We start from the raw sequence: 19,224 nt of genomic DNA on the forward strand, positions 1-19,224 counted from the left end.
TCTGGGCATCAGTGGTAGCCGGCCCCGGAGGGCACCTGCACCTGCAACTCGTCTGCTGCGCCTAGGCATGGAGACTTGCGCCGGCACCTTGCAACGTCTCTTCTGGATGATGGGCGCCGGCAGGAGTCGATCGACTGGTTTGGAAATCCTTGAGACAAAAGCATGAGGATTTTGGGGCGAGGAAAGTTCAGGGCATGGCGCCGCCGGGGCTGGAGGCGTGGAAGCATGGCGCCCGCGCCTAGAGTAGACGCGCAGAGGAATCCCAGCGGTGATGTCTGATGGAGCGGGAATCACGGCCTCGGCAAAGTCAACCAGCCCAAGGGTGCCGGCTGGGCTTGAGCATGGCGACACCTCTGACGAAGAATGAGGCGTGGCCACAGCGCGCGAACCATCGTCGATAGGCGTCGGGGAAGCAACAAGAGGCAAACAGGCGTCCGTAGCAGGAGGTAGAGGCCCAGTGTGAAGCACAGGCCCACAAAGGGAGGTCGGTCCCGAGCCCAACTCGCAAAGTGGCCCATGGGCACAGAAACCCCGGCCCGAGGACGGCAATGGAATAGGCGCAGGGATTAAGGCGGGGGAGGGATCCGCCTCGGGACCAACCGCCGCCACCGCAAATGTGGCGATCGCCTCGAGCGAAGGGATGTCAAGTGGGGTCCCCACCTCCGCGCCCGAGGCGTCAATTGCGGCCGCCGCAGTCGTCGCTCTCTCTCTCTGCCTATTGTGTTTTTCTTAGATCCTCCCTAATTGCCTAGAAGACCAAGAAGCAGACAGCAGTTTCCTGTTCGAGTGTTGAGGCTGAGTTGCGGGTCATGGCGACGTTGGCATCTAAGGTCACCTAGCTCTGGTGGCTCCTTGCGGATTTTGGTGTGTCGATTACAGCACCCACTCCTCTTTCGTCTGACAACACTGGTGCGATCAGTATTGCTCGAGACCCAATGAAGGATGAGCTCACCAAGCATATCGGTTGATGCTTCGTACATGAGATCACAAGTGCACGATCAGGTTGTGACTCTTCAGTATGTGCCTTCCAAGCTCCAGTTAGCTGACTTCTTTATGAAGACACAAACAAGGGCTCAGCATAGTTATTTCCTCTCCAAACTCAGTGCAGTTGACCCACCATGAGTTTGAGGAGGTGTTAGATGTACATGTTCCTTTTGTATTTTCCCTTTTGTACATGATGGGATAAGTCCTTGTGCTGTTGCATGGTCTTTGTGGGGCTGCCACATGGTGGTCTTGCTGCCCATATGCTTTAGGACAGCATCTAGGACACTAGGATAGCATCTAGGACACTAGGACAGCATCTTAGACTAGAGGACAGCATCTAGGACAGCATCTAGTACAGCATCTTAGACTAGAGGACAGCATCTAGGACAGCATCTTAGACTAGCATCTTAGACTAGCATCTTGGCATATGCTTGGCTGGCCATGGGCCTATAAATATGTATCCCCAACCCCTCAGGTTGGCATGGCATTGTATGAGAAATGAGAAATAAACGAGAAAAATTTGCCCCAACTCCTAGTGTCATCCTCTCTATGAGAGTAAGAATTCTGCTACTACCAAGAGTAAGAATTCAGCGACTAACAACTGGTATCAGAGCCTGTTTATCCTGTAGCCTGAGCATCTCTTGCTCATCTCCCCCCTCAGCCTCGCAGCAGCCCCAGCTAAGAGCAGCAGCAGCCCCGGTTGCTCCTGCTCACTCCTCTCCCTCTGCACAGACGAGCAGCAGCTCGTCTGAAGCAGCCCTCTCCCCACGCAGCAGCTCTCCCCCGGTAGCGCGTCATGTCCGCAGGGCAGTCTCAGCGCTCGGTCGCCTCGAGCACGCGGCGTCGGCAGGAGGCCGAACTTGCCGCGGCAGAGGAACGCAAGCGAGCGGCGGAAGAGACCGCTGCGGCGGCGGCAAGGGCGTCGAGGCTAGCAGCGGCGGAGCTGGCAGCAGCCAGAGCAGAGGCAGAAGCAGCGGCGGCGGCGGATGCAGCGCGTGCGGTGGCAGCGGAGGTCGAGGCTCTGCGCGGCAGCACCGGCAGCTCCATTTCTGCTGACGACAGCGCCGACGCGGATCTCGAGCTGCCGGAGGCAGAGGCAGCGCGAGAGCGGGCGGCACAGTGGGCAGCCGCGCACACCCACGAGCGCGGCGGCAGCCCAGACAGGCGCGGACGCGCCGGCGGCGCTCCTGGAGGAGGCGCGCACGCCGGCGGCGCTCCTGGAGGAGGCGCGCACGGCAACGGTGGCGGACGGGTCGATGGAGAGCACGGCCTTCACAGGCGGCGTGGCTCTCTCTCCCCGGATCGGTACCGTGGTCACCACGGGTTCCAGGCTGTTGTCAGGGACGTCGGCCCCGGCGGTGGGTGGCCTACCCTCACTAAGACCAACTATGTTGAGTGGGCTGCGGTGATGAGGGTAAAGCTCCAGGTGCGACACATGTGGGAGGCAGTCCGGTACGGCGACGTCGACTACGACCAGGATCGACGGGCGCTGGATGCCCTCATCGCTGCAGTCCCGTCCGAGATGCAGTTCTCGCTTAACAATAAGCGGACTGCCAAGGAGGCTAGGGATGCCATCGCTGCGGCACGCATCGGCAGCGACCGCGCCCGCAAATCCACACTGCAGGCACTTCGCAAGGAGTGGGAGAACCTGGCCTTCAAGCCAGGTGAGGACGTTGATGACTTTGGTCTCCGTCTCAACACTCTGTTGCAGAAGATGGTGCAGTTCGGCGACGACACCTACGGCGAGGAGAGAGCTGTCGAGAAGCTCTTCCGCTGCGTCCCCGAGAAGTACAAGCAGATGGCTCGCTCGATCGAGTCTCTGCTGGATCTCTCCACGATGTCGATCGAGGAGGCGATAGGTCGCCTCAAGGTCGTCGACAGCGATGAGCCACAGTCTCTCTCGGGGCCCATCACCACTGGCGGGAAGCTCCTTCTCACTCGGGAGCAGTGGGATGCCTGCCAGGGTGACCGGAGGAAGGGGGAGCCTTCTTCCACGACAGGCGGCCGCAAGCGTGGCAAGCCGCGCAAGGCGCGCAGAGACGACCAGGCCGGGGCGCGAGGACGTGCCGAGGGTGATGCCCGCGGAGGCGCCCAGGGCGGCGCCGCCGGCAAGCACAAGCCGGCACGAGACGACACCTGCCGCAACTGTGGCCGGCTTGGCCATTGGGCCAAGGACTGTCGTCAGCCACGACGCGGCCAGGCCCACGTCGCACAAGCAGAGGAGGAGGAGCCGGCTCTGTTCATGGCTCATGCGAGCATAGAGCTACCTCCAGCGGCACCGGCCGCAGCGGCTCTCCTCCACCTTGACGAGCCAAAAGCCCACGCCCTCCTCGGTGACGGCTCCGGCAGCGACAAGACTGACGGGTGGTGCCTCGACACCGGCGCCACCCATCACATGACCGGTCGACGGGAGTTCTTCACCGAGCTTGACTCTAGCGTCCGAGGCTCCGTCAAATTTGGGGATGCCTCCGGCGTGGAGATCAAGGGCGTCGGTTCCGTCATCTTCACCGCCGTGTCTGGTGAGCACAGGCTGCTCACCGGAGTCTACTACATTCCCGCGTTGAGGAACTCTATCATCAGCTTGGGACAGCTGGATGAGAACGGTTCGCGCGTGGTGGTTGAGGATGGAGTCATGAGGATTTGGGATCGCCGTCGTCGCCTTCTTGCCAAGGTAACCAGAGGCACAAATCGACTCTACGTCCTTAACGTGCAGGTGGCACAACCCCTCTGTCTCGCCGCTCGTCGGGACGACGAGGCGTGGCAGTGGCACGAGCGCTTCGGGCACCTTCACTTCGAGGCCCTGAAGCGGCTCAGTGCCGCAGAGATGGTGCGAGGCCTGCCGTGCCTCGACCATGTGGAGCAGCTCTGCGACGTCTGCGTGTTGACGAAGCAGAGGCGACTCCCCTTTCCCCAGCAGGCGAGCTTTCGAGCCAAGGAGAGGCTCGAGCTTGTGCACGGGGACTTGTGTGGCCCGGTGACACCGGCCACACCGGGAGGACGACACTACTTCCTGCTGCTCGTCGACGACCTCTCCCGCTACATGTGGGTGATGGTCCTCGGCAGCAAGGGAGAGGCTGCGGACGCCATCAGGCGCGCGCAGGCTGCTGCGGAGGCGGAGTGCGGCCGCAAGCTGCGCGTGCTGCGCACCGACAACGGCGGCGAATTCACGGCGGCAGAATTTGCGTCGTACTGCGCTGATAAGGGCATTCAGCGCCACTACTCCGCGCCGTACAGCCCGCAGCAGAACGGCGTCGTTGAGCGGCGCAACCAGACGGTTGTGGGGATGTCTCGGGCCCTCCTCAAGCAGAGGGGGATGCCGGCTGTCTTCTGGGGAGAGGCGGTGGTGACGGCCGTCTATATCCTCAACCGCTCGCCTACCAAGGCGCTCGACGGCAGGACGCCGAACGAGGCTTGGCATGGGCGCAAGCCGGCGGTCTCCCACTTGCGGGTCTTCGGCTGCCTCGCGTTCGCCAAGGAGCTTGGCCACATCAGCAAGCTCGACGACAGGAGCACTCCGGGAGTGTTCATCGGCTACGCGGAGGGCTCGAAGGCTTACCGCATCCTCGACCCGAAGACACAGCGTGTGCGCACGGCGCGCGACGTTGTGTTCAACGAAGGGCGAGGATGGGCGTGGGACAAGGCGGTGGACGACGGCTCGGCTCCAACGTACGACGACTTCACTGTCGAGTACGTCCACTTCGAGGAAGCTGGGGGAGTAGGCAGCTCTTCTTCGACGAGCGTGTCTACCCCAGTCCCCGAGCCTCCACCGACCCCGGCGTCTGCTACTTCGAAAGCACCACGCTCTCCAGCCAGGACCTCGGCTGCGATGAGTTCTTCGCCAGCTCCACCACAGCCGGCAACGCCACGCACTCCAGCACCGACAGGCACCTCTCCGGGCACGTCTACTCCAACACCAGCTCGTGTCGAGCACAGCCCGGTTGAGCTCGCTACTCCGCTCTCTCACGACGAGGAGCGCATCGACGCGTACCACGACGGAGAGCCGTTGCGGTACCGTACGATGGAGAACCTTCTCGGCGACCAGCCGGTGCCGGGACTGGTGCCTCACGATCTGGAGGCGCAGTTGCACCTTGCGTGTGACGACGGCGAGCCTCGGTCGTTTGCAGAGGCCGAGAGACACGCGGCATGGCGCGCCGCGATGCAGTTGGAGATGGATGCGGTCGAGAAGAACCGCACCTGGGAGCTTGCTGACCTCCCTCGTGGTCACCGTGCGATCACCCTTAAGTGGGTGTTCAAGCTGAAGAGGGATGAAGCCGGCGCCATCGTCAAGCACAAGGCTCGCTTGATGGCACGAGGCTTCGTGCACCAGGAGGGGGTCGACTTCGACGACGCCTTCGCTCCCGTGGCACGGATGGAGTCCGTGCGACTCCTCCTTGCGCTAGCTGCCCAGGAGGGCTGGCGTGTTCATCACATGGACGTCAAGTCGGCGTTCCTTAACGGCGACTTGAAGGAGGAGGTCTACGTGCACCAGCCGCCGGGATTTGCGATCCCCGGCAAGGAGGGCAAGGTGCTCCGCCTGCGCAAGGCCCTCTATGGCTTGCGACAGGCGCCGAGGGCGTGGAATGCCAAGTTGGATTCCACGCTAAAGGGGATGGGCTTCGAGCAAAGCCCGCACGAGGCGGCCATCTACCGACGGGGCAGTGGAGGAACTGCTCTGCTGGTGGGTGTCTACGTCGACGACTTGGTGATCACCGGCACCAAGGATGCGGAGGTGGCGGCATTCAAGGAAGAGATGAAGGCCACCTTCCAGATGAGTGACCTGGGGCCTCTCTCCTTCTACCTGGGGATCGAGGTGCACCAGGATGACTCCGGGATCACGCTTCGACAGACCGCCTACGCCAAGCGCGTCGTTGAGCTAGCTGGGCTCACCGACTGCAACCCAGCTCTCACTCCGATGGAGGAGAGGCTGAAGCTGAGCCGCGACAGCACGACGAAGGAGGTGGACGCTACGCAGTACCGGCGTCTTGTGGGGAGCCTTCGCTACCTCGCCCACACACGGCCGGACTTGACATTCTCCGTCGGCTACGTTAGTCGGTTCATGCAGCGACCGACGACGGAGCACCAGCAGGCTGTGAAGAGGATCATCCGCTACGTTGCGGGGACTCTCGACCACGGCCTCTACTACCCTAGGTGCCCTGGGGCGGCACACTTCGTCGGGTACAGCGACAGCGACCACGCCGGCGACATCGACACCAGCAAGAGCACGAGCGGGATCCTCTTCTTCCTCGGCAAGTGCCTCGTTAGCTGACAGTCGGTCAAGCAGCAGGTGGTGGCCCTGTCCAGCTGCGAGGCCGAGTACATAGCGGCCTCCACCGCTTCGACTCAGGCGCTCTGGCTCGCTCGACTGCTTGGTGATCTCCTCGGCAGAGACACTAGAGCGGTGGAGCTCAGGGTGGACAGCAAGTCCGCTCTAGCCCTGGCAAAGAACCCCGTTTTCCATGAACGGAGCAAGCACATCCAGGCGAGGTACCACTTCATCCGAGGTTGTTTGGAGGAAGGGAGCATCAAGGCGAGCTACATCAACACCAAGGATCAGCTTGCGGACCTGCTCACCAAGCCTCTTGGGAGGCTCAAGTTCCTTGAGCTCTGCTCCAGGACCGGGATGGTTCAATCTTCCCACAAGACGACGCACAAGACTTAGGGGGAGAATGATGGGATAAGTCCTTGTGCTGTTGCATGGTCTTTGTGGGGCTGCCACATGGTGGTCTTGCTGCCCATATGCTTTAGGACAGCATCTAGGACACTAGGATAGCATCTAGGACACTAGGACAGCATCTTAGACTAGAGGACAGCATCTAGGACAGCATCTTAGACTAGAGGACAGCATCTAGGACAGCATCTTAGACTAGCATCTTAGACTAGCATCTTGGCATATGCTTGGCTGGCCATAGGCCTATAAATATGTATCCCCAACCCCTCAGGTTGGCATGGCATTGTATGAGAAGTGAGAAATAAACCAGAAAAATTTGCCCCAACTCCTAGTGTCATCCTCTCTATGAGAGTAAGAATTCTGCTACTACCAAGAGTAAGAATTCAGCGACTAACAGTACAGGGGTTTATTTGCATATACCATGCTTGTATATCTACCCTTTTAGGGCTTTGCAATATTGTGAGCTGCACATTGTTACACTTATCATGTGATACCCAACTTGAGGATGATGTATAAGGATAGGTGTTGAGGAATTGTTCTGGTGATCAATCCAAAGTAATAGCGAGTGGAACTAATATAAAAAATCACATACCAAGAAACCAACAGCTTGTCTGATGTGCTTTAGTTCATCCAACGCAGATCCTGCATACTGTTAGCATTTAACATTTAGGCGGGAGCAGAAGAGAAAATTCATGCTTAATCTTGATATGTGTACTTCAACAACGAACCACAAGAAATACAGTAACACAATAGTCCTGTAAAACGATAGCCAGATTAGAGGTAAAATAGAGGGGTTTTACTAGATGAACATTTATTGCTCACAAGAGTGAGATGCTAGGGCTTAATGGTCCATGCCACAAGAGAGCACCACTATTTCATAAAATTCCACAAATAAAGGTGCATCTGTTGGGTGCCATAGGAATTAAAAATTCATTATAACCTTTCTGGTTTGCTGGACTAGTGCCAACTGAAAAAAAAAATGTTCACAACAATGTGCATCAGAGGAAGATGGTAGAAAAAAGCTCAGCTTCAGACATATGCTGCAACTGCACCCATATGATTACCTCTGGCTTGACTTCTCCACACCAAGCCTCCAGTTGTGCCAATCCTTGTTTCACATACTCTCCATTACTGAAAGAGCAGCACTCATGACGTACAAGAAGGCTGCAGAACAGTGCAGTGACATAGTAAGCAATTTATGCAGTGGGGAAAAATGGCAAAGCACTAGATGACTATAATCAGCAGACAATTACCTATTGAAAAGTTGTGCATTGATAAATGAGAAAATCTGGGTAAATATCTTCCGGATAAAAATTGATGGGACCTAAAATTTTAGCTGAATGTTTAGAACAATACCCAGTAGTTATTGGGAAGGTATATAGAATACGTTAAAACATACACAGTTGTCTTGCAAAATTTTCAGGAGCTCATTCAAACTGTCGACTATCGCCTGCCAATAACTAGTTTGATTTGAAAATGAACGCCCCCTTGGCAAACTTGATGACCCAAAAGAACGCCCTCTTACCATACTAGCTTTCACAGTTCTTGGGACCTGCAGTAACAACAAGATCCAATAACTAAAACTAATGAAAAATATAAAAACACCGCAAGTACCTGCAAGTGAAGGCACTGAAATAGAAAAATAAATGGAAGCAATAAATGACAGCCTAATCAATAAAACATGGGGACTTCTCAGAACAGAGATGTAAATCATGAAAGAACATTCTTATTCATTCATAGTGGCCTAAAGAGTGTGTGTGCAACGGCAAAGTCTTTCAGTTGCTAGTTCAACTGACATGAGGTTACCAACGATGATCACATGGGAGATAAGATACCTGAATAGCATTTGACAGCAATGAAGAAAGTTCTTTCTTCACATTGTCTCGGATCATTCCATATAAGCCTTCCACAAATGCTGTAAGTTGCTGCTTAAAAAGAAAAGCAGGATACTTGGCCTCGATTTGGCGCACAAGGTCCATATCAACAGTGATGTTTGAAGAGCGGAATACCTGAAAAAATGACACCAGCAGATGCAGCCATCAAGTACCGACCTTGTAAAGAGAAGAACTAAAATATGGCATGTTAACATTCAGGACACATCCTATCATACTGATGCACTATGAAGCATTTTGGATCACAACAGAATCTGCACCGCTCCTATGCACCAGAGCAAGGTGTTCCAAATCCTCTTTTACTCTATAATTGACTCCTAATGCAGCATCGGAATTATGCCACATCACCTCTAAAATTATTGCCATAGGATCAAATTCAATTAGAATACTAACCCTAAGATCTTAAGTACCTAAGAGACGCTTTGATTAAACACCTTTTAGTGAAATGGTGGAAGTTTGGAACTGTATGTGTCCTTTCACGAAAACACATCATTCCATTGAAAGACATCCTTCTATGACACCTTCAGAAATTATAACTAGTCTACAGGTGTTGATGGGCAATCAAATATCATTAAAACAACCTGCAGACAAGCGCGAGCAGCATGCTAGTTTGCGCTGTGAACTGTAATAGTGGCATAATAGGATCTCAACAAATATTTACTGAAGGACACAGTTACTTACAAAGAGGTTAACATGAACGGGTAAACAGGGAAGGTAACTGCTAGTAGGTTAGCTTAAATGATGCCATTAATCTGCTAAATTCATTATGATTCCTTCGTAAACGATCCATGAAAACTACTGTGTACGTATACCACCACTCTATTATATATGTTCTTTCATAAGTAATGTTATTGGCTTTTTAGTCTGTTAAACATAGATCTTTGACCACTGATTTTGATAACAATATACACCATGCGGCAACAATTCAATTAAGTGACATTTAAAATTGTATGCAGTCAAACTTTTGAAACTTTGGCTATCATTGTAAATACTTGAATTCAACATATCAAAATGAAGTAGATTTGTCTCCAGATTATATGTTCGTAATATTATAACTTAATATATTTTATAAATATATTGCAACAGATATTGGTAGTCAAAGTTGCGTTTTAGGGACCGTGTAAATGTCAAAATTGTCAATTTTTTGTGACTGGTGACAATATTACTAAAAATTGGAAATAAAAAATTAATCCTATGAAAAAAATCTCAACAGCAAATCAAAGACATTCATGTGGCAAATCTAGAAACTTTTTTATAAAAAAGAGATCAAATCCAGAAAACTTTGACTGTCTCGAAACTTGCTCAAATAATAACATTGCTTAAAGATTTTTATTATATAATAAAGTACTACTACTTTGTCTCCGAGAGTGCCTTCCATCCACAATTATTTTTACTACTTGTTCAATGAAAACTTTTTATTTTGACGCAAATGTACTCCAAATTCTAATAGTGACTCGATCATCAAGAGGACAGACATGTGACTTGACTCTAACAGTAATTAAGCAACGAAACATACCATCCTCCCAAGGAACGATGATTGCGTCTGTGGTCTTTTCTGTGGACTGGTTCCTACTGAGCCAGCAGCTTTTAGACTCTTTTGGAGCATGATCAACAAAGTCGATGAATTTGATAACCAGTATGCAAGATCCTCATTGCTATCATGTTTCTGAAATACACACAACGTGAACTACTTAAGAACTAACTAAATCGACTGAGACATACCAGGAAGAAAATGTTTGTCGAACATGGAGTTCTTGTAAAAAAAAGATACAGAATCAACAAAAAGCAAATAATACCTGCATCACAGAACCAAAAATTTGAATAAGCCGATCAAAAGCACTTGTTTTTTCTGTTTCAAAGATCTTCCAATGAACAAGACACTTATATATGGTTATTGCAGCAACTGGTTTTCCTTCACTAAAGCCAATATTTTCACTAACACAGTTTATAAGTGCATCAACACTCTCCTGCAAGAAGTAAATGGTTCAAGCCAATCTTCATAAGATATATTGTCCTACAACTTCACTAAATGATTTTAAACGTAAAGATATGATAATTTTAACATACATGCTGCCCCTCAAAAAAGGATGCCCTAGGCTGTGCAAAGCTCCCGTATTCCTTGGGAGCTGGAGGAGTGCCATGAGGTGTCTAGAGAGGATGACCAAATTAGATTCAAACATAAGCACAAATAGTAACTAGTAATTTAATGTATTGTATAAGATAATTGCTGCTGACCTTTTGTTCATTACTGCGTGGACTGCCATTAATCAGATTCTGCAAAGGTAGAAAGACATAGAAACATGTCAGTAATGAAAATGTGTAGCTAAAAATAATAACTAGTAAAACGTGCAAAGAAGAAATACAAAAAATATGGATTTAAAACACAGTAAAAGAAGCACCAGTGGACCAACATTTGTACTAAAACGCTTGTATGAAGTGGGGAATGGTGAGACCACGTACAGATTTCGGAGATACATTCTCGGGTATTGTTCTCACAGGAGAACGCAACAGTGCCTGCTGCCGAAGTAACTGATTTTCTGCTTCCATAGTGGCTACCTTTTCTTGAAAACTACCCATCACACAGAAGAAAGAAACTTTTTTAAAAGAAGGTAATCAGCAAAAGAACACATGTACATGATGTATCAACATTAAGAAGATTATATTATGTAGACAATGCCAAAGCAAGAACCTTAGCATTGTGTTAGTCAGTTCATTTATCTTTGACTCAGCATCTGTAGCTTTCTTCAGCCACTCTTCCCTGGCTTTCTTCATTTCTTCAAACTTCTGTTCTGTTTCATCAATTTTGGTCTCAAGAGAACCCACTAAATCCTAGAAGTGTAGAACAAAAGGATCAAGTCACCATCTTTTGTAGTAATGCACGGAATAGATAGGAAAGAGATATATCAAAGAAAAAGAAGAGAGAAATGAAGTGATAAGCACTACCAATCATTAGTTAGCTTTTCTACAAGTGAGTAGCCAAGTACTACAATGAAAGGATGAGTATTTCATCATGATCATTTACTAGATTCACGGGATAAGTTTGGGAAGTTTCTCTAAGGCCATCTCATGCGTTAGTCAGTTCAAAGGTTGTCGTTAATATTTGCATAGAAACCATGTTGAGGCACCAAAAATAAAGTGAGATAATAAATGCTTATTCACAGAAAAGCACCTGCAGATGACTATAATAGATTCAAAGTCCAAGCCATTTTTTACTAATTAAAAGTTGAAATTAGACAATGCTTTAGTTTCAAGCTCCTGACCACTGAAGCTACTAAGCTAATTTACATGAACCACATTCAAGCATAATACCACGACTTGTACCAACATGGTTCGAACAATATGGTTCCACATGGTTCAAACCTCCATTAGCACCTGTTAAACTAAACTATTCCCGTAAGAGGAGTTCCTCGCCCTGTCAAGGTAGCAGCACCATCAACCAAATGGAGGATCAGCAAACTTGGCCGCATAGCTCATTAGCATTTGCTCATAGTTATGTTATGTGCAGAGGTGTTCACACGCAGAAATTACTGTTCCCATGTAGCGCAAGTTCAGTAGATATTATGGCAGGAGATCAATGCTTGCCATTTAATTAAGAGATAAGTATCGCAGGAGTTGGATTTGATTTTGATTAGGAGATAGAGTTTGATTAATTTCCAATTTAACTAGAGATAAATTAGGTAAGTTAGGATTTGGATTGTAATCTCCCCTATCAATATTAAGGGGCAGTTGTGCATCATTGTAATCAAGCAAGAAGAATAGATTTAGTTCCCAGTCCCCTTCTATAGTCCCCCTAATATGTTATCTCCTCAATCTATGGTCTAATTCCTCCCCTAGCAGCCAACGCCGCCCAGCTATCCTCCCGGCAGATGTTTACCCTAACAATTAGGCTATGGAACAATGCACGAGACTAGATTGGTTAGAGATAAGATTAGTTAGATTGATTTGTTAGTTTGAATCAGATTCAATTAGAAATCTATTAGTTTAAATCAGATAAGAGTTAGAGATAAGTTAGAGTTGAATTTGAATTAGGACTTTGTAGGCCGCCTAGGTTATCCTGGCTAGCTATATATACACGACGCCAGCCGTGATCAAGAAATCAATCAAGCAAGAGAAATCAATCTAGTTCCCAATCCACTTCTCATGTCTTCCTGTAGTTCTAAGTCTTCCCAATCTATAGTCCAATCCCTCCCATAGCAGTCGACGCCGCCGGCTATCCTCTCGGTGGTGTTTACCCTAACAAAATTGTACTTCAACTCTCATCACATAATGTGATGCAATATAAAGACTTTAATCCTTCCTTAACACAAATAATGATCTAGCATTATGCATTTTGCTCATCCTAAAGGCTCTTGATAATATTTTACCACCAGAGTTGATAGACAGACTAATGCAACAAATCTAATGCAATGAACATCAAACTGATTCTACCATACTTACCTTAAGCTTCTCATTTTCAGCAGTGAGTTCATCAACAAGAGTTGTATCAACATGGACCTTTGGTACTAAGGCAGCTTTCTCCAGCGCTTCTTTGGCAATTTCGTGTTCCCTTTTCAACAAATCTTGTGTCTCCTTGGACTGTAATTGTAGTTCCTGCAATTGTTGTTGCAACTTCCTATTTTCTTGTGTCTTGGCTTCTTCCATGTCAGTCTGCAGGCAAGTAAAACGTGCATAGGATACTTACATAGGCATAGATGAAGCAAACTAAAATTGGATGTTTATAGTGACATATCTGTTTTAACTAATCTTATTTATGAATTAAGTTTTAACTAATCTTATTTATGAATTAAGTTTTAACTACTCTTATTTATGAATTAAGTTTTACCACAATAATCTGAACTTCTGCATTGTAATACTAATGCTGTAATTCAAACAACATATTAGCTAATTTACAGTGTGATGATGGGGTCAAGACTACGAACCAATCTAAAATCTACACATTATACACAGCACTTAAGTATAGCTAAGGAACAATTACAATGGGACATAAGATGGCCACCATCCACTCCAAACAATGATGGTTCACTTCCGAACTCATTTCATGTACTGTGTAGTGTGTACATGCTCGGTAAACAAAAAGAGCTAGGATGAGACAATTGGATCGACCTAAACGGACCCACTAGCATCCCTAGATTACAGTCAACTTCAAACTGGACTGGAACTGGTGAAAACATGGCCCTAGTAAAGTTGTGTCTCTTGCAACTTCACTAAATCCATTTGTCAACTCAAACACCAATCATGACCAATCAATAAAGAGATTGAATCTGTAAATTGCAGTACATATTAAATATGGCAGCTATGCATTTTGAAGGTATAGGCATGTTCTTGAAATCGTATAACATCAAATGAAAAGAACAATGTTTAAACTCCAGACTCATCGAATAGAAAAGGAGGGCGTAGGAATTACAAAAGCAGCAAATGTTACATCAACCATACGCATGTACAACAGAAACGGTACAGCTGTAGAATACAGTAATGCAGAATTTACCCTCATGCGTTTCTCAAGTTGCAGCCGCCAGGTGAGCTCCTCAACATGCTTCTCTAATTTATTCTTGGCAGCTTGGAGAGCACCGGTTTCTTTTGCAGCCTGAAAGTAGTACAGAAAAGCGTGAAGTCAATAGACCAATGTAGCTTGACAAATTATGACTTTACCAAACTCTGTCTAAGCTTTCATTGTTGATCCAGGCTCCAGGGTACCAGGAAGTGTAATAGCTAGACTTATGGCCATCAAATGAACTTGCAGAAAAAGAAGTTTTAGCAAAACTTTTAAGTGTATATGTATGTAGTATAGAAGACTTGGCCTTTGTATTATTAATCAGGGTTGGCCAATAAGGCCCATAACCTTATGGTGTGTATATATACCCAGTTGTCAATCAATATCATGTACAACTTTGTTGATAATTCATCTGACATCTCTTATGGATAGATAACAAGTCTAGTGTCTAGAGCAGATAACGAATGGAAAGATACTGCATCAGCATGCCAAAGAAAAATAAATATACTCAGGCCATTTACACCAGTTCATCTTACCATTTTAAGTTTCCGAAGTTCTTTTCTGGCCACTCTTCCTCTCCAAGCACATTGGGTTGTAATCGCTGCTTTCTTCAATCTCATGTACTTAGAGTGTGCTACATAACTGTGCCAGAAACTCTGTGGAGGAAGAAAAACAGTAAAAGTGAGCTTAAAGTATTGTATCATATATGGAGTTAAAAGTGATTAGTAAGAAATGGAGATACAGATGCATACACTTGAACAGGCATCCAGTTGGATACAGATACTTGAAGAAATAAAGCTACTCGAAATGGAAAATTACCTATCTGGAAGTCCTAACTTAAGAATTTGTTTATAGCTTGGAGTCACCATATGAGAAAGTATGACCCACAACTAATTTAGCAAATGGAACTTGTATTTAACAGGATAGTACTCGTAAACGTAAATATAAACTTTTTGGGAAATGCTAGGCTCAGAACAAGATATAACATGTAAACATGGTCAATTAAATTAATAATTAAATATGAATACAAAAAATAAGCCAACATAATCAGAGTTTGGCTGTCCTAGTAGTGTGATCCAAACAATTACACATACAAAGTAGATGGCTGAAAGTTGGATACAAATGAAACTAGAAAGGAGACCTGAAAGCATACCTGAATAATCACTGCAGCTTTTGTTTGCTGACGGAAATGGTGTTCCTTGCGAGCAGCCATACCACGTAGACCAGATTGGATAGTAGTTGACGCGGAACAAAGATTTCTGTAGTTCTTCCTTGCAAAGTGCATACGATAGCAGGTTTGTATTGTCAATGAAGCAGCCTCCCTGCGGAGATCTTCGTAATAGTGTCTTGCAATTTGTCCTTCAGTTATCACAGCCGAGCAGTCATTATCTCCACTTCAAAATCAGAGAGAATACTAAAGTACTCCCTCCGATCATAAATACTTGTCGCTTTGACCAAGATCCGGTCAAACTTTTAAAATTTTGACCGTCAATGGCTTCCAAAATATTTAGTTTAGAAACATAAAAATCACACATATTGATTTGTCTTGAAAAATACTTTCATAATCTTATATTTTTATTAGATATTATAACTATATTCTAATATAAAATAATGGTCAAAGTTGCACGTCGAAGACCGTGAAAGTAAAAAACATCATGTATTTTTAACCGGAGGGAATACATATTTTGCAGTATTATTCGAAGAAGATTACCTCTGCAAATAGCCTGAAGCTGAGTAGCAGATATTCGCAGCTGAATGAAATTTTTGCGAGCCAGGTATGACCGAACTTTTCTCTGGATTTTGCTAGCAGAACGGCCCAACACCTCAGTCCTAAGAGCATCTAACTCAGCCATTTGACCAGCACGCAGAAACACTTTTGTTTTCCCTATCTGTAAATTGTCCACAAGAATATAAGATAAACAAAAGGTAATGAAAACAAACATACTAACGTTAGAACTTCAGAAGCAACAACTTGTCCAGATAAAGATGGAGGTACCACATTGCACTTAGTGTTTTCCTTATCAGTAACTCCCATGATCTATCGACAAAATATGATCAAGGTTGTCCTCAAGTTTTTTTAAAAAAACTTGCAATATTTTTCTCATGATATCAAGACAGTAGGTCCATTGTTTTAATTGCAGTTTCCCACTCTGCTTAGCCACCAAACTATAAAACCAATATATACTTCCGTCATGGAATCATAAGGTATGTATAGCATACATTATTTTCAATCATTTTAAATTTCAGAGCAACTTTCATAAAGGCTGAGTAAAACCACGTATACACCAGGAACTAAGCCTACCTCAGATGGTGAGAAGTGTGGGTGTACACCGTCACCATCCAAGTTAGAGTCCTCTTCAACTCGAATTTTGGTGTCTATTTCTTCTTAATTCAGAGCCACCTAGTTCCTCCTAGGCTGGTTAAGTTTTTTTCAAAACAAGTATACTGTAACTGAAACTGCTTATCTGAGTGGCCTATTCCATGTTTACAAGATTAGGGGAATACAGGAAATACGTTGGAAGCCTGACAAAAGAGGAAAACACTAGAGAAGCCAAAGAAAGATCAAATTTAGTACGATTTGGATTCAAAATTGATTTAATTTAAACACATAGAAACTGCTCATTTCAGCAAGTAGTAGCTACCTGATAGCCTGTGAGATTGACTTTCTCAAGAAGCATGTTTGTAGCAGTAACTTCATCATAACTGCCAATGGAACAGTAAGTATAAAGTATAACTGCAAGGCCAAAAGGAAAAAAACGCAAAAGCGTATATCATATTTACCGTTCACCAAGAACTTCAGGTACTAAAACACCAAAACGGTCAACAAATTCATCAAATCTCCGTCTCGTTGGATATCCTAGACAGCTTATTCTTATTGCTTCTAATACTCCCTGTTTACAAGGTTAGATAACGCATCAGTTTAGCATATTTATCATAAACAGTTAATTCATACAAAACTGCATAAACAACATGATGTTAATAGCATAAAAATCTCTGGGCATACTGCCGCCATGAGTACAACGTAATACCGCAGAAAGTCTAAATATTTTCTAATATCCTTATATATCGTTCTTAGATCTTCATGAGTCCAAATGAACAAAAAATTATCAGCTTTTATCTAACAAGCTTGAACTGGAAAACTGGTAGACAGCAATAAATTATCAACAAGGATTACACAAATATTGACTTCATACTTCAAAATTAGGAGCAAAATCGGCTGAATGTAATACATTTCGCAACAGCTACTGTGGTGAATGGTTATAGCTGTACTCAGAATACTTCATGTGCGCGCTTGCTTTTCCCCAAATATAAAAGCTGAACCAAGTAAGGATATAAGGTAATCATAAATCCTCTCAACTTTTCTTTTCGCAACTGGGTCTGTTATGATCCTTTTTTGGGGGGGAAACAGTAGGGGAATCCCCTACTATGATAAATATATTAATATAGGAGAAAAGGACAAGGCAACTGTACAGAGAAAACATGAAAAAGAAAGAAGAAAAAGAAGGAGAAGAAAGAACTACACAAGCGAAGAGAGCCAGGAAGAAACCAGGGGTCTCAGAGATACAAACATTCTAAGGGATTGTAAGGACATATCCTAAGCAAAGCTAACCTTCCAACCACTAAAAGAAGGAAGTATCCTCCTGAAACTTGGTCGGATGAGCAGGTTTCTCCAACTTTGGAAACGGGTTATTAGACACCATAGTGGCCTGAGGCAGGGTGATCCGCTATCTCCCATGCTCTTCTTCTTGTTATGGATGTGCTGAACTCCTTGATTTCTTGTGCTTCTTGTGATAGCCTTTTGAGTCCTTTGTCTCATTATATGCGGATGATGTAGTGCTCTTCATCAAGCCAGTCGCCAAAGACCTTGAGTTAATCAAGGGAATTCTTCAGATTTTTGGGGATGCCTTGGGTTTTAAGACTAACCTTCTCAAATGTTTTGTATCTCCTATCCATTGCAAGGTTTTGGAGTTAGCTATTCTCCAGGATGTCTTGTCTTGTCCGGTTAAAGAATTCCCTTGTCCTTACTTAGGTCTTCCCCTGTCTTTCCGAAAATTGTCTAAAGCCAAGCTTCATCCTCTTGTTGATAAAGTAGTTGACCATCTTCCAAGTTGGAAAGCTTCTTTGATGAATCATGCTGGGCACTTAACTATGGTCGCAAGGTTTTGACAGCTACTCCTATTTATCAGATGATTGCTATGGACTTATCTAAATGGGTTCTTAAGGCAATAAATAAATTGCAACGAGGTTTTCTTTGGAAAGGTCAAGAACATGCTAATGGTGGAAATTGTTTAGTCTCTTTGAAACAAGTTTGTGGACCTCTTTAGTTCAGTGGCCTTGGTATTCAGGACCTTTCAACTCTCTGTTGGGCTCTTAGCATGAGATGGCTTTGGCTTCAGAAAAAGGATCCCTCAAGATCTTGGGCTATATTGCAAGTTCAGGTTCAACCAAACTCTAGAGCCTTATTTTCTGCCGCCATGATAACCTTAATTGGAGACGACAGTAGCACTTGTTTTTGGTTGGACCATTGGCTTCATGGTCGGTCCCTTGGTGAGATTGCTCCGCACCTCTTTGCTTTAATACCACGCAGAATTGTGAAACAAAGGGTTGTGGCCGAGGGCTTTGGTTGACCTCACTTGGGTTTCGGACATAAAAGGTTTTCTCTCGGTCGATGCTATTACAGAGTACCTCCAAGTTTGGGACATGCTTGATGATTTTATCTTGCAACATGGGGTGCAAGATCAGCATGTGTGGAGGCTTTCTAGCTCAGGTGTTTTCTCTGGTAAATCGGCTTATAATACCTTCTTCGTGGGATCTATAAGGTTCGCTCCCTAGAAGCGTATTTGGAGGTCCTGGGCACCGCTACACTACAAAGTCTTCCTTTGGCTCGCGATTCTCAACCGTTGTTGGACCGCAAATAGATTGGCCAAGTGTTGCATTCCCCATCTAGCTTATTGCCCTCTTTGTGACCAAGAGGATGAGACTATCCAACATCTCCTAGTCTCTTGTGTCTTCTCCAGGCAAGTCACAATTCTTTCTCGGGTCAGATTGTTAGCCATTACCCCAAACTTGGCTAGTCGGGGTTCTCCAGCTTGTGGTGCTTCGCGTTGAAACGGGTCGACAAGCAACACAGGAAGGGTCTTAATTCCCTCATCATCCTTGTGGCTTGGGAAATTTGGAAACTTCGAAAT

At 46.2% G+C, this 19,224-nt stretch overlaps 1 protein-coding gene across 1 annotated transcript in view; it reads right to left on the reverse strand.

The window, feature by feature from the left end:
• LOC133892010 (myosin-8-like) overlaps window positions 1–19,224 on the reverse strand; it is a 48,494-nt gene that overhangs the window by 12,224 nt on the left and 17,046 nt on the right. Inside the window, exons 18-35 of the mRNA XM_062332747.1 lie at window positions 16,817–16,926; window positions 16,678–16,738; window positions 15,747–15,924; window positions 15,189–15,394; window positions 14,572–14,691; window positions 14,030–14,128; window positions 12,982–13,191; window positions 11,234–11,373; window positions 11,005–11,113; window positions 10,780–10,818; window positions 10,612–10,692; window positions 10,341–10,511; window positions 10,061–10,210; window positions 8,488–8,661; window positions 8,052–8,204; window positions 7,906–7,976; window positions 7,717–7,816; window positions 7,245–7,301 (exon numbers count right to left, since the gene is read on the reverse strand). Of these exons, the coding sequence (XP_062188731.1) occupies window positions 7,245–7,301; window positions 7,717–7,816; window positions 7,906–7,976; window positions 8,052–8,204; window positions 8,488–8,661; window positions 10,061–10,210; window positions 10,341–10,511; window positions 10,612–10,692; window positions 10,780–10,818; window positions 11,005–11,113; window positions 11,234–11,373; window positions 12,982–13,191; window positions 14,030–14,128; window positions 14,572–14,691; window positions 15,189–15,394; window positions 15,747–15,924; window positions 16,678–16,738; window positions 16,817–16,926 (2,229 nt within the window). The remainder of the gene's footprint in view (window positions 1–7,244; window positions 7,302–7,716; window positions 7,817–7,905; window positions 7,977–8,051; window positions 8,205–8,487; window positions 8,662–10,060; window positions 10,211–10,340; window positions 10,512–10,611; window positions 10,693–10,779; window positions 10,819–11,004; window positions 11,114–11,233; window positions 11,374–12,981; window positions 13,192–14,029; window positions 14,129–14,571; window positions 14,692–15,188; window positions 15,395–15,746; window positions 15,925–16,677; window positions 16,739–16,816; window positions 16,927–19,224) is intronic.

This window comes from Phragmites australis, chromosome 15 (assembly GCF_958298935.1).
Source record: "Phragmites australis chromosome 15, lpPhrAust1.1, whole genome shotgun sequence".
NCBI classification, from domain to species: Eukaryota; Viridiplantae; Streptophyta; class Magnoliopsida; order Poales; family Poaceae; genus Phragmites; species Phragmites australis.